General features: G+C 31.4%; 2 protein-coding genes across 4 annotated transcripts; one reads left to right on the forward strand and one right to left on the reverse strand.

Moving 5' to 3' along the window:
- Positions 1 to 3,837: 3,837 nt before the first annotated feature.
- On the forward strand, positions 3,838 to 9,193 carry LOC125866495 (potassium channel AKT2/3-like). Of its 3 annotated transcripts, none has more exons than XM_049546815.1 (11): positions 3,838 to 4,104; positions 4,727 to 4,945; positions 6,100 to 6,258; positions 6,358 to 6,415; positions 6,580 to 6,897; positions 6,982 to 7,221; positions 7,295 to 7,612; positions 7,702 to 7,890; positions 8,030 to 8,105; positions 8,206 to 8,772; positions 8,912 to 9,193. In XM_049546815.1, exons 1-11 carry the CDS (start codon positions 3,857 to 3,859, stop codon positions 9,037 to 9,039), a joined length of 2,520 nt encoding a protein of 839 aa, XP_049402772.1. In that variant the 5' UTR covers positions 3,838 to 3,856; the 3' UTR covers positions 9,040 to 9,193. The 3 variants fall into 3 exon arrangements, with proteins under 3 accessions (XP_049402772.1, XP_049402774.1, XP_049402773.1); XM_049546816.1 differs by having other exon boundaries at positions 3,839 to 4,104; positions 8,209 to 8,772; XM_049546817.1 differs by lacking the exons at positions 8,206 to 8,772; positions 8,912 to 9,193 and having other exon boundaries at positions 7,992 to 8,105.
- A 2,756-nt stretch (positions 9,194 to 11,949) lies between these two features.
- On the reverse strand, positions 11,950 to 12,719 carry LOC125853714 (embryo-specific protein ATS3A-like). Its single transcript, XM_049533446.1, has one exon. It carries the CDS (start codon positions 12,559 to 12,561, stop codon positions 12,052 to 12,054), a length of 510 nt encoding a protein of 169 aa, XP_049389403.1. The 5' UTR covers positions 12,562 to 12,719; the 3' UTR covers positions 11,950 to 12,051.
- Between the last annotated feature and the right edge of the window lie 2,335 nt (positions 12,720 to 15,054).

Consider the following 15,054-nt stretch of genomic DNA (forward strand, 5'->3'; position numbering starts at 1 on the left):
TTCATATTATATAAGTCTTTCATCCATGGCCATGGCCTTTTAAGATTTTTTTTTCTCTCTCTTATGTAATTAACCCCAGTATTGAGAATATAATTAAAATGTGTTTGGTAAAAGAATTAGTGAAATTCAAACGCGTGACATGCGCGATTATAGTTGTAACCTATTGGTTAGGGAAATGCTCACATGACCCTTTTGGATTAAGCTAACTCATAATGTCAAAATCAAGGTAGGGGACAGAGGGGGTGGGGTAAAGAGGGGTTGTGGGATTAAGACTATGCATGAAAATACACCACATCAATTCACCAGTTTCTTTGGGGATTAGTCAAAAAACTCATACTAAGGGTAATGGTCCCTTTTATATATGGATTGTGAGATTATTGCAATAATTTTCCTTTGATACATGGAATTTGATTGTTGGATAAATCTGTTTATGTGCAATAGCTCGTAAATCATATAAAAAATGTGAACTGAACTAGACAAGTTTGATGCGACAAGAAAGTATTATATACTCCCTCCGTCCCTATTTACTTGTCCATATTTCCTTTTTTAGTTGTCCCTATTTAGTTGTCCATTTTGACAAATCAAGAAAGAACAACAAGTTTTTTTCTATTATACCCTTATTTACACTTCTTGAAAATTGTAAAAGTGTATGTTGTTTCCCTCCAATTTATTTCACTTGAATTCAAATAAGTAATTGTAATTTTGAAGTGAAAAGTTGTCATAAGGGTAAAATTGTAACTTCACTGTGCTAATCATTATTGCCTTAATCTGTGTGTCATTTCTAAAGTGGACAACTAAAAAGGGACGGAGGGAGTATAACATTGGTTTAATAATTTTCTTTATTTTTCATTTGTTAGGCATTCTTCTCCTCTAGGCTTATGATGGTTGACAAATTTGTCTGTTTATTCCATTTTTTGGCTACGAGGTTCTTCACTTTATCATATATTGCTAGAAAAGGCAAATCTACATATACCTTAATTTTTGTTCATACACTAATTAAGTATGTGTTAAGAAGAAATTATTGAATGTCTATAAATATTTAACTGTAAACTTGATTATAATTATCGTATCTTAAATTGAAATCATCGTAGAAATTCATAAACTTTAAATTCTAGAACTGTCCGTCCTCTTTATAACCAAAAAAATTCAATCATAATAGGTCTTGAAATAGAATGTTACAGGTGTCCGGTGATTACAAATTAGGTCAATTGAAGTCAAATTCAAACATCATGTGTTTTGTGAGGGACTCTTAAATTAATAATTGTCCACTTGATAATTATATGGACATAGAAGAACAATAATGAAGTTAAAAATCTGCAAATTCCTTGTTTGTTTTTGTCTAAAACATGCAAGACAAACATATAAAAACAATGAAAAGACATCATACAATATTATTGATAACAACATATCCAAGTTGGAAGACTAATTGCACCTAACGTGTCTAATTCATAAGTAAACATAAAGCCAAACTATAAATTATACCTAATTTTTTTTCTGCCATTTAATTAGTAAAATGCCTACCCTATGGGCCGCCCCTCCTCCCCAACCCCAAAAGAAAGAATAAAAAGGAAAAATAAAATAGTCTTTTTTTCCTATGAATAAATTATACAACATAAAGTCTTGAACATGGATGTATTTAATTAAATAACTTAATTAACATATTAAGATTACTATTTGGGGTAAGTTAGTTTTTTATAAAGCATGCATCCAACGAAAAGGACTAGCTAGCTAGTTGCAGCTTGCAATCTGAACTGAGGACGGATTTTTGAGGTTAGCACATTCTTATAAGATCGCGATTCTAAATCAAAATTTTAATATAAAAATACATAAATACAAATATGCTAATCTTACAGTCAAGTAATTATGTGTTATTAAAATCAATAATATAAAAAATTATACAACTTGAAGCCCATATACGAGTTTGATTGTATTCAATAATTCGTGCTAATATTTTTTATATCCTTGGTATATAAAATCTAAACTCAAAAGGTACGTATTGTCTTGGTAAGTGCGACCTTGAAGAATCATGGAGCTAGCAGTGAGTGTAAGCACTATATAGCCATCAATTCATCTCATCTAAACATACATACATTAATATTTGTCTTGTTCAATGAAAAAGTCATTACATGTCAACATGAAATGCATCTTGCTCATAAAATTATGGCCAAACACATACACAGCCCCTCAAATTTGGCCCCATTTTTCATTTTGGCACTCCAACTTAGACTTGTTCCATTTTAACCCTTGAACTCCATTTTTTCTGTTCCATTTTAACACAAAATACTATTTTTATGATTTTTTATTTTATATATATTCTTCAAATGCAACTTCTTATTTTAAATCGACACGTGTCAATTAATTTTAGTTAAAAAAATTAAAAATTAACAAAAAAATTTAAAAAATAGACGTGTGCCTGTTAATTTTCATAAAAAAATTAAACATTCGCAAACGAATATAAAAATTTTCAAATAATAATATTATCTTTTGAGATTTCTCTATATTTTTGCATAAAAATAAATTGACGAAAGTTCTTTGATTTTCTTTCTTAAACATTCAATTAAATTAAATAACACTACTTATTTATTTTTTCTTATCATCTAGGCTATCTAAATTTAACGCAAATACTCACTTTTAATTTTTAATATAAATCAATACGAATAAAAAAACTCATCTTCAATACGAGTAAAAAAAGACTCTTGTTCATTGCTAATAACACAACTAAAAAATGTTACCAACACAATTTCGTCGGTTATTTTTCACACAAAAATACATAACACTCTTAAAAAGAAATTATTATTTTTTAAAATGAATTATATTTTGTTAATTTTTAATTTTTTTAACTAAAATTAACTGACACGTGTCGATTTAAAATAAGAAGTTGCATTTGAAGAATATATATAAAATAAAGAAATCATAAAAATAGTATTTCGTGTTAAAATGGAACAGAAAAAATGGAGTTCAAGGGTTAAAATGGAACAAGGCTAAGTTGGAGTGCCAAAATGAAAAATTGGACCAAGTTTGAGGGGCTGTGTATGTGTTTGGCCTAAAATTATTATTAAATAGTACTATAGTAAATTTGGGTCTATTTCTCGAAATAAAAAGGTTTGTTGAAGAGGGCCCTCCACTATACACTAATTTACATATAGGACATAATATCACATCTCTCCAACCATCTTGATTTATTATTCAAGATCTTATCATAAATAAAAATCAATCAATAACACACTGCCTAGCAACAAACATATAGTCAGTAAAATAAAGAGATTGTTTCTAATAGATCTTTGACTCAAGTAAAATATATCAAAATTTAGTATAAAAAGAAAAAATGGTAGCGATAAAAATCAGGCTGAAAATATTGTAGAAGAGAGTAGTAACAATAACAAAATGATACAATAACTGAGGCAAAAAAAATAAATAAATTATACTATTAATATAATCAAAGAATAAAATAATAAAAATAGCTAGTAATTAAAATAACTTTTTATCATACTTCTCAATCCTACTAACCTTCTATCTTAATCCTCGAAACTTTTAAATCCTCCTAGCTAGCAAATTAAGAACATACTAGTCACTAGCTAGCAGGTAGTGCAATTTTACACAAGCATCTTTCAAAGGTCACTTTTGACATAAATATTATTGGACCACATATGGTCCACATTCCATTATTTCATAACACACACCACAATTTAATGAGCTTCTATGTATGCTCTCCTACGTACACCATTTACAACCAAAATAGTACTCTTCCTCTCTTGCAATTATTCATCTAACTTTATCATTAACCCCCCACAATTGTACTATCATTTTAGCTTTTTTGCTCATATGGATAGGTACATATCTCTTTGTTAACATTAATATGGAAATGAGCCACCATTCATACAATAACTTCACAAAAAACATGATTGTTGAAGATAGCAAGAAAGAGCAACATGTTGTACAAGATGATAATAGCCATGAGAGTAGCAATTCAGCTACTTCCATAGATGATCTTAGTTTCCGGAACTTGTCCAAGCTCATTCTCCCTCCTCTTGGTTCCAATGGTTCCAACACAAATCAAACTCACGAGAAAGGATTTATCATCACTCCTATGGATTCAAGATACAGGTTCGTAGGATTAATAAAGAGTTTAATTAACTTCTATATACTGACAGTCACTACTGATGAAGTAGATAAAAATAATTTCTAGCCATATATAGTATATATATCAATATGTTTCATATAACTAATTAAGAAGAAAGAAAAAAAAAAAAGGAAAAAGAAAAGTTGTAGATTTTGTGTAATTTCACTTATTTGCAATTTCTGAATCAGAAATGGTATGTCCCAACTACTCGAAGCTTTTGTTTATGGATTGTCATTCCTAAAAATAGAAATTTCTAGAGCTATATATACCACTTGGTAAAATTAATTTCTTAAATCAAAATCGATAAATACTTTAGGTGCTAGAGCCTAGAAATGATTCAATTTTAAAGATCACGTCAGGCATAATTAACCATGGTCCTATAGGGTAATATATGTCATATAGACGTGGGGGCATTTCTTTATTCGAGTCGAGGGGATCTACTAAAAACAGTCATTCTATCTTATCAAGATAGATGTAAAATTGTGTACGTGCTTAATTCTTTTCAGACTCCATTTTATGAAATTACACTGATTATGTTATTCCTATATTTATTTATTTTTACATGTAGACTGAATATTGTGTAAATATATATATGTGTATTTGTAGGTGTTGGGAGAGTTTAATGGTAATAATGGTGGCATATTCTGCATGGGTATGTCCATTTGAGATAGCATTCATGCACTCAAATCCAAACACAACTCTATACATAACAGACAACGTTGTTGATATCTTCTTTGCTGCTGATATCTTCTTAACTTTCTTTGTTGCCTATATTGATGCTACAACTCAACTCCTTGTACGTGACAGGAGAAAAATTGCTATAAGGTACGTAACATATATACATCCACAAAATTCAAATTGTTCTATAGTATTATAATAGAACATGTGATCAGAGGCGGAGCCAGTATTAAGAGTTTGGGGGTTCTAAATTTTCTTCGTCTTCCTTATCATTGATCTGTCAATTAGTTTTGTTAGGGGTTCACAAGTTATTACTTAAATTTTCTAGTACTAGAGTCTACGGAAAAGCTACTGGGTTCATCCGAATTCAAGAACCCCGCCTAGCTCTGGCCTGCATGAAGAGGCTAAATTCGATGCTTAATTTTTTTATATAATTAATTACCTTATAAGCGTATTTGATTTGTGTAAATAACTTTTACACCAATAATGCATAGAACTTTTTAATCATTCATGCATTTTTCTCAAAAGTTTAACCTAGTTACTACTTATCACCGACAAGGAAAAATAATAATTAAAGTTAATTCAACCACTAGGGAAAAAAATTGGTTCTTTATTTTAACCTCAAAAGTTTAACCTAGTTACTAATTATCAATTCGCTTTATATCTTATTATATCTAATCACTCTATATCACAGCGAATAAATATAAATTCAGAGCAAATTAATATACTGAACTATTAATTCGTTTGATAATTAGGATACTGCTATTTCTACAATCTCCTCTGTTTCTCTGCCTTCATTTGCCAATATTTGGTTCTGCAATGATCATCAGAATATATCAAAATCTATAAATCCTTTTATTCTCTGACAAATTGACTTTATATATTATAATTTCATTAGATCCTCTCCCCACACAACATAATTAATTATAGAAAGAATTACCAATAAACAATTCACAACACCCTTTTTGTTTCCACTATGAGAATCTGGAATAATCTTTTGGCTATACAAGTGGAAAGGTGCACCAAAAAATAAACAAATGAATTCTATCTCCAGGCACTAAAAAATAATATGAACCATATGACTTGTGCCAATCAATTCCCAAAGGCAAAAGTTTTTTTTACAATAGGTAAGCAACCTAACGTGTTACAATAAGATCATGTCATTACATAAGTTTCTTTCTTATGTCTCGTCTTTCTATAAGTGAGTGGATAGCTAATATCCGGATCGAAAATTATATTTTGTATATATAAAATTATTATTTTTTAATATAATATAATAGACATTGAATTATTTTTGACAGATACTTATCAACATGGTTTATAATGGATGTGGCATCAACCATACCATTCGATCTTTTAGCATTGTTGCTCACTGGAAAACACCAAGTTGGTGTTTCTTACTCTGTTTTAGGAATGCTCAGATTTTGGCGTCTTCGCCGGGTCAAACAATTTTTTACCAGGTACACTGCTTCTCATTTTTACTACTAATTCTTTCTTATTTAGATGGCAAATGACATATCAATATTAAATTAATTATACTCCTTTTTTATTATTGGCAGACTTGAAAAGGATATGAGATTCAGCTACTTTTGGGTCAGATGTGCCAGACTTCTATTTGTAAGTAATTAAAAAACTAACTTGTTGTAACAGGTAACTTGAAAAAAATGAGGTTACTAACCTCATTTTTACTGATGGTTACCTTTCATTTGTCCTTTTAGATGACCTGATAATGTAAAAATTTGTACTCGTAAAGAAAGACTAATTCTAATTGTATGTAACAGGTAACACTATTAACAGTGCACTGTGCTGGATGCCTATACTATTTGCTAGCTGATAGATATCCACACCAAGGAGATACATGGTTAGGAAATATGAATCCAAATTACAAGGAGACAAGTCTTGTGATTAGGTACATTGCAGCTTTGTATTGGTCCATTACCACCATGACTACTGTTGGTTATGGTGACCTTCATGCTGTCAACACTTTGGAAATGGTCTTCATTATTTTCTACATGCTCTTCAATCTTGGCCTCACTGCTTATATAATTGGTAATATGACCAATTTAGTTGTTGAAGGAACTCGTCGCACCATGGAATTCGTAAGCTTTGTTACTTTTCTTTGCATTGCAAGTGTGTACAAATGTTTGATCATTAAATAAGTGTTTTGTTATGTTATATTGCAGAGAAATAGCATTGAAGCAGCATCGAATTTCGTTTGTCGAAATCACTTGCCTCCAAGATTAAAGGACCAAATATTGGCTTATATGTGTTTAAGATTCAGGGCTGAGAGTCTAAACCAGCAGGAATTGATTGAACAACTTCCCAAGACAATCTGCAAAAGCATCAGGCACCATTTGTTTTTACCAACAGTGGAGAAAGTTTATCTTTTCAAAGGTGTCACAAGGGAAATTCTGTTACTTTTGGTAAGATATCACTATTGTTTGAATAAGGTTTTATATACATGTATAATTGTGTGTCTAATTGATTAATCTGCAGGTTGCAGATATGAAAGCTGAGTACATACCTCCAAGAGAGGATGTAATAATGCAGAACGAATCGCCAGACGAGTTGTACATAATAGTGTCAGGGGAGGTGGAAATGATTGAATCTGAAATGGAGAATGAGCCAACTGTTTGGACTTTCAAATCTGGAGATATGATAGGAGAAGTAGGAGCATTTTGTTGTAGGCCTCAGAGCTACACGTATCGAACCAAAACACTTTCACAGCTCTTGAAGATAAGAACTAGTAATTTGATTGAAGCAATGAAAACCAGACAAGAAGATAATATCATTATGATCAAGAACTTCCTTCAGGTTAGTGCAAAATACCCTGTGATATTCCTTTCCCTCTGGACAATTTAGAGCTGAATCTTGATATTCTGCCAATGTTATGGTAATTGCAGCATCACAAGAAGCTCAAAGGCTTAAGGCTTGGAGATTTACTTCATGGAGTGGGGGGAGATTATGGTGATCCGAACATGTATGTTAACTTGCTAACTGTTGCTAGTACAGGTAATGCTACTTTCCTTGAAGAACTTCTCAAGGCTAAATTAGATCCTGATATCGGAGACGCCCAAGGAAGAACCCCACTGGTACGTCCCCCTCGTGGCCTACATTTATACTCGAAAAAGAAAGACTTTGTTTTTATTTACATGTTTGTGATGCCAATAACATTGTTTTCTCTTTCAAACAGTTTATGACATGATTATGTTTCTCTTTCTGATGCATCAGCACATTGCAGCATCGAAAGGGCACGAAGAGTGTGTCATGGTGCTTCTTAGACATGGATGTAACATAAACCTCCGAGGTAGTCATCCTCGATATATATATTATTGTAAACTTCAGCAAGCTAGAATGTTTGACAGGGATAATTGGCTAATCAATGTGTCGATTTGTACCATAAAAAGCAGATGTAAATGGTCACACCGCGTTGTGGGAAGCTATAGCAGCAAAACACCATTCAACATTTCATGTGTTGTACCATTGGGCTTCTGTCTCAGATCCCTACATAGCTGGTGACCTCTTATGCACAGCAGCTAGAAAAAATGACTTAACAGTGATGAAAGAACTCCTAAAACATGGATTACAAGTTGACTCAAAGGACCGCGATGGATCAACTGCTATTCATGTTGCATTGGAAGAAAATCTTGAAGACATGGTAAAGCTACTTCTAATGAATGGAGCTGAGATAAACGATAAGTTAAAGTACAAGCTTTCTTCGATGAACCTAAGTGACATGCTACAAAAGCGCGAAGTAGGACACAGAGTTATGGTCTCCGACACAATGGATGAAGTTGCTCAAAAATGGCGCGAACAAGAGAAGCAGCACAACACGGAAAGTACTAGGGATCAGTCTTCTTTTAGAGTTAGCATATACAGAGGCCATCCTGTTATCAGGAGAAGAACTCATTGCAGTGAACCTGGTAAATTAATTAAGCTTCCAAATTCACTTGCAGTGCTCAAGATCATTGCAGGTAAATTTACTTCTACATAGCTCATAATCTTTCAAATCTAACAACATCATATGTCTGCTAAAACATGAAAAGAATTGGTAACATTATTAATGTTTGGAACTGAGATGTAGTTGTGTTAATGTATTTACGTGTTGTACAGGTCAGAAATTTGGATTTGATGCAACAAATGCATCGGTTACGGATCAAGAAGGATCAGAAATTGACTCAATTGAAGTGATAAGAGATAATGACAAGCTGTTTATAGTTGAAGGTCCAAACTGCTTGTAGCAATACCTATTAGTGACGCTTAAAAGTTTCTGTTCAGATGCATATATCACTAAAGAACTCAGAAGAAAAATGTATAGTGGACATACAGTCCTTTCCTATTTGTGTTGCATATAGAACACTTATTGCTGTGATGTATACTCAAACTTTTGCCTGATCTTATTGCAGTGGAAAATCTACTGACGGGATCAAAAGGTTGATATTATTGGTGTTACTTTAGTAGATTTGAGTCCCACACTTGACATGATTTAACCCCACAATCCACATAATAAAAGTTAAAGGATGATAAGGAAAACTTTGTATTAATTCATTCCATTCAAATGTCAATTATCAGATTCTGAAAATCTTCTGGAGTTGTATCAATGTTCTTTCTAGAGGATACCCCATACAATTTATTGTAGCAAGGTAATTTGGAAAAAGAAGAAATTATGCTTTCTTAATTTTTGAAAATGTAAAAGGGTCAAACATATTTTTAACGTAGAACCTCTTTAAATTGACATTCGGTAAATTAATAAACTCTCTAAGATAATATTTTTCTCCGGTCCTAACTTGGGTTCGTGGAAAAAATGTTGATTTCGATAAAATAATATATTTTCACAAGACTCATATATAAATATATATGGCCCCATTTATTTACGTATTATATAACTTATCTTATTGCGTCCAAAAGTTTCGGTGTCCCTTTTCGAACTACACCAAAAAAATTGTGAAAAGTTTTAGGTTCTTCTACTTCATATTTCTTATATATGAATATTTTCCCTCTCTTTTTTTTATATCATTCCTTAAGCTCACCTTGACTACACCCTCCTCGGCTTTGTTGCACAAACACTCATCCTGAGCAATCTCTTTCGGTTCAACAGTGTCCGGATCTGGCATCTTTGCCTCACTTTTCAGGCACGATAAGTATTTCCTTATTCATAATTGGTTCCAAAGGTATTGTATCGTCTTTTTTCTTTCTTTTTCTTTTTTTTTTTACCCTCCCTAGGAGCTCCCACCCCTTTTGCTCCCTTGGTGACTCGAACTCACAACCTTCGGGTTGGAAGTGAGGGGTGCTTACCATCTAAGCAACTCCCTTTCGTCATATTGTATCGTCTTCAACTTCATCATCAACATGTTTTTTTGATGGTATCCAATTTATTCTAGTCTCTAGAAGTCTGAACATGATCATAACCTAACAAGTTATTGGCACTCATTTTATTGCGGTAATCGAAATTATTAATCATGACCTCAAATTCATGAAAGGTCATCTTTACAAGAATGTTCAATTAAATTCTTTAAGGCTTCATTCCTAAATGATGTAATTAAAATTAATCTTCATCGGATCTCAAAAATACTTTTTAAATTAATAAATATTTCCTTTGTCCCAAATTTATTGATCACCTTTGTAAAAAATACTTGTCCCAAATAACTTGATCACTTACTAAATCAGGATAAAATTAATTAAATTTTTCTCATTTTACCCCTATAATTAATACTCCATATGTCCCTAATTACTTGTCCACTTTTCCTTTTATAATTCTTTTTACCTATTATACCCTCAATTAAATGACACTAATTATTTTGAAAAATGTAAAACTTTTCATCCACTTCATAATTAATAGGGGTAAAATGGTAAATTCACTATGTCATTAATTATTTTCTTAATAGGTGTGTCAATTCAAAAGTGGACAAGTAATTAGGGACAGAAGGAGTACTAAATCATGTTTAATGTTTCCATAATTCCTCTTTGAAAACTTAAACAAAATTAAAGTTCCTAGAATTTATCTTTCCAAAGAGTTAATTAAATACTTAATTACTCTTTTGTAACCTTGATCTCACCTACTTTGAAGTACGTATAACTTTTATATGTCTTATCATATCATAAATTATTTTAATATTCATATAAAGAGTACAACAACAACATACCCAGTGGAATCCCACTAGGTGGGGTCTGGGGAGGGTAGGGTGTACGCAAACCTTACCACTACCTCGTGGAGGTAGAGAGGCTGTTTTCGAGAGACCCTCAGCTCAAGAACATCAAATCTAAGTGACAGGAGAGCTATATATAAAACATAACAACCAATCCAAAAGATAGTGTATACTCAACAAATGATACAATAACATCAAGAAAGTAATGAGAGAAGTGAAACGCAGTAAACAACAAAACAGCTAGGACTACTCCAAACGCTAACAGCCCATACCCTCGCGAGGGACGGCAACACGCTAACCCTACTAACCTTCCACCTTAATACGCGACCTCCACTCCTTCTTATCTAGAGTCATGTCCTCGGTAATGTGAAGCCTAGCCAAGTCTTGTCTAATCACCTCTTCCCAATACTTCTTGGGCCTACCTCTACCCCTCCGCGTACCCTCTACCACCATTTCCTCGCACCTCCTCACTGGGGCGTCTGCGCTCCGTCTCTTCACATGTCCAAACCATCTCAGTCTCGCTTCCCTCAGCTTGTCCACCACAGAGGCCACTCCCACCTTCTCCCGAATAACCTCATTCCTAATCTTGTCGCTCCTAGTGTGCCCACACGTCCATCTCAACATCCTCATCTCCGCAACATGCATTTTTTGGACATGTGCGTTCTTGACTGGCCAACACTCCGCTCCATACAACAAGGCCGGTCTAACTACCACTCTGTAGAACTTACCTTTAAGTTTTGGTGGAATTTTCTTATCATTTCATATAAAGAGTAAATTAGTCAAATTAATCATTTTGTTTATGATTTCTTAAAATTATCTCTTCTTTTGAAGAATCTGATGCAAAATAATTAATTTTGTAATTGAATATATGACATAAATTTATTGATTCACATTTAATTGTATTGAACTAATTCACAACTCAATGCATTATGCCGAAGTTGTTTTTAAAATATTATCCGACACTTTATCCTCTTCATTCACCATTGTCTTCCATTAACGCTATCGTACCAAATGTTCATTGCATATAATGACATTTTATTCTCCAAACAACACATTTAAATACATGGATTAAATCTGCAAAACGCAAATTTCATACATAACGGACTCCTAGAGAGAGCGTTTCTTACAGTGATTAAATCCAAACCAGACTCCGTTAGGAAGAAACTTATCATACTTAAAGGTAATAGCAGGACGATCTGGACCGTACACTTTGACGCTCTCCGGTTTCCAGCCGTCCGATCCAACCCTCTTCAAGTTTAGGTAGCAGATCTCATAAATACAGAGGCCACGGATCTGGAAAGTATCAGTAGAACAACTTTCAAATATCTTCGACGATGGATCATCTAACTTCGGCGCGTGGACCTCAAAACCATAAGAATCTCCAAAAGCAATACTGACTCTGTCTCTGGTGTATTTAGGTGAAGAACAGCTTGTTTTGATTGTCAATGTGTATGAGCAGCTTCTAGCAGTAGCGGTGCTCTGATTGGTTTCGATGAAAATTAGGGGTTTTGTTGAAGCTGAAGTAATTGATGTTGCTTCAGAGAGACAGAAGAAGAAAGCAACCAAGCTGAGGACCAAGAGCGCAAAGAGGTGAACACTCATTTTTATTATCACCATCTAATTTTGATAATCGTTTGATTATTGCTGAATATGTTGTTGATGAACTTTAATAGCCTCACCCACCACTCAGTACTCACCACCTCATTTTTCTTTTTTTCATTTTGTTTTTTACGCATATTGCGTATCGTATTAACGAAAGAAATTTCTATGCAACGTGGCTACTAAAAATAGTAAATAAACTTTTTAAAAAAAAAAAATGGTCCTACATTCTATAAACTACTATATTGGATTTGAACTCTATACGTAATTTGAAAATTTTGTAAATATAATTATGTTTCATAGCTATAATTTGTATATTTATGTTGTAGCTATAGTTTAAGTTGTTTTGTTTGTATAATTCGTGGGTGAGTTTGTATAATTCGCGAGTATGTTTGAATAATTGAGTTATTTTTGTATTTACTGAAAATAATAAATTTATACAAACATAAACATTTAAACTTTAAACAGTTATACAAAATTATATTATACAAAAGTTAACAAATTATATTATACAAACGTGTGAATTATACAAATTTTAAACTCCAACCAATGTTTAATATTGATTGCGAATGGTAATTAACTAAAATTATAGCTATGATGACTAGTAACTAATATATATTTGCTTAATCATGTACAATAGTACTCTCTCCGCTCTTATTTACTTATCAAAAAAAATTTAATTTAAATTCTCATTTTATTTGTCATTTTGATAAATCAAGAAAGAATAAAAATTTTTCTATTTACCCTCAATTTATTTACATTGAATTAATGTATTTGAAAAAATATAGTGAATAAATATATTTGGTACTCTGTCAATTAATAAAAATAAAATTATAAACTTATTATATTAATTATTATTTTCTTAATAAGTTTGTCCAATCAAAATTTTATAAGTAATATGTGACGAAGAATATAGTATGAAATTCTAGCCCACCAAATATTATATTTTAATATTGAAATAATTTGAATTTTAAAATTTCTCTTTTAACTTAATAAAATAATTTATAGTCATACATGAATTCAAATAAAACTTTTTGTTTTTAAAAGTTTATGCCAATCAAGGGATGTTAGTGCTTAATTAGGGTTGTGCATAAATCAAATTGACCGATAAACTCAATAAAAAATGTTATTGATTTATTATTATTGGATTAATGGGTTTTTAATGATTTATTCAAAAAACTATTAGGTTATCGATCAATTTTGATTTTTAGTATTATGTTATTGGGTAAACCGATAACTCATTAAGACTATAGTAATTTACTATTTTAGTCTTACATAAATATTAATTTCAGTACCTTACTGGTTACTACTTTTTCCTCTTAAGTATCCATCCACACTTCATAATTAGTTTGAGTTCATAGCTTCATATTATACAAAGCATTAAAATCTAAAGTAAGAACTATATTTCTCTTAATTTCTTTGTGTTGCACTTGTATAACTCTTTTCATGCTAGTTATTATTGTTCTATTTTATGAGCGTTCAGTAAAGTTACATTATTTTCTTGTCACGTCAAATCATTGAAGAAGTCATATTTATTTTATAAATATTTTCTTATCGATTAAATAAAAAAGCAAATCATTAAGGACCAAAACCAATAAATTGTAAACAGATAAAAAATATCTTATTGACTTAGTTATTAATTTAACATATTTATAAACATAAAAATTATAAATCAAACTGATAACACATAAAATCAAACCAATTGATACACACCCAACGAAAAATTTTATCCTGCGCGAGGCGCAAGTATTGTCAGTTGTGTGAGGGATTGTTTGGCTGCCAAGTGTATGCTATGGGACCACATGTCACTTTCTTTCATTTCCTTTTCTCATCTATTTTTAACCTTCTTTCTTTTTATACTTTTTCTTTCTTTCTTCAAAACACTTTCTTGCATTTTTTTCTACTACTTGTTAACTCTTAACATAATTTTTTTTTATTTTTGTATGATGTTTTTTTTTTTATTATTTGAAATTTGGTATATGAATTAAAACGCGACAATTTAAGATTTGCATTATGTAGAGCTTTGTTCGAAGTGATATACTGTTTACCAAGAATTTTTCATACTCAAAACCTCTAGTTAATTGAGAAACAATATCATCTTTTACGCCATCATTTATTTGAAAAAAAACCAAGTTGGTGTGTCGAAAAATTTAAATTTATTTTTTTGGAAAAGTTTTAAGGAATTGAAGAAAGTGGAACCACAAGAAATTAGTATTTTAAAATCCCATGTCTTAATTTCATAAAAAAAAAATTTAAAATAATATATTTTATAAATGATATATAGAAAATATGATTTGAATTAATTATTTTTGAAATTATAAACAAAATTGTAATTTACCCAAAATAACTTTTTCATTTCTCTTCTCACTCCTCCACTCCACCTTTTATTTACCCCCTCTATGTAGAGTACTTTGTAATTTTGTAAAAAATTAAATATATTTTATTACACAATAAAAATAATAATATCCTAAAATTAATATTTCATTATCTCTTTTTCGCATTATTTCTCCA

This window comes from Solanum stenotomum, chromosome 1 (genome assembly GCF_019186545.1).
Source record: "Solanum stenotomum isolate F172 chromosome 1, ASM1918654v1, whole genome shotgun sequence".
Classification (NCBI taxonomy): domain Eukaryota; kingdom Viridiplantae; phylum Streptophyta; class Magnoliopsida; order Solanales; family Solanaceae; genus Solanum; species Solanum stenotomum.

What these genes read in the sequence shown, in the direction of transcription:
- LOC125866495 (XM_049546815.1), top strand. Translation starts at nt 3,857, where the DNA reads ATGGAAATGAGCCACCATTCATACAATAACTTCACAAAAAACATGATT. An exon ending in ATGTAACATAAACCTCCGAG is followed by an intron (nt 8,106 to 8,205) that starts GTAGTCATCCTC and finishes TACCATAAAAAG; the next exon opens with CAGATGTAAATGGTCACACC. An exon ending in AGTGCTCAAGATCATTGCAG is followed by an intron (nt 8,773 to 8,911) that starts GTAAATTTACTT and finishes CGTGTTGTACAG; the next exon opens with GTCAGAAATTTGGATTTGAT.
- LOC125853714 (XM_049533446.1), bottom strand. Translation starts at nt 12,561, where the DNA reads ATGGTGATAATAAAAATGAGTGTTCACCTCTTTGCGCTCTTGGTCCTC.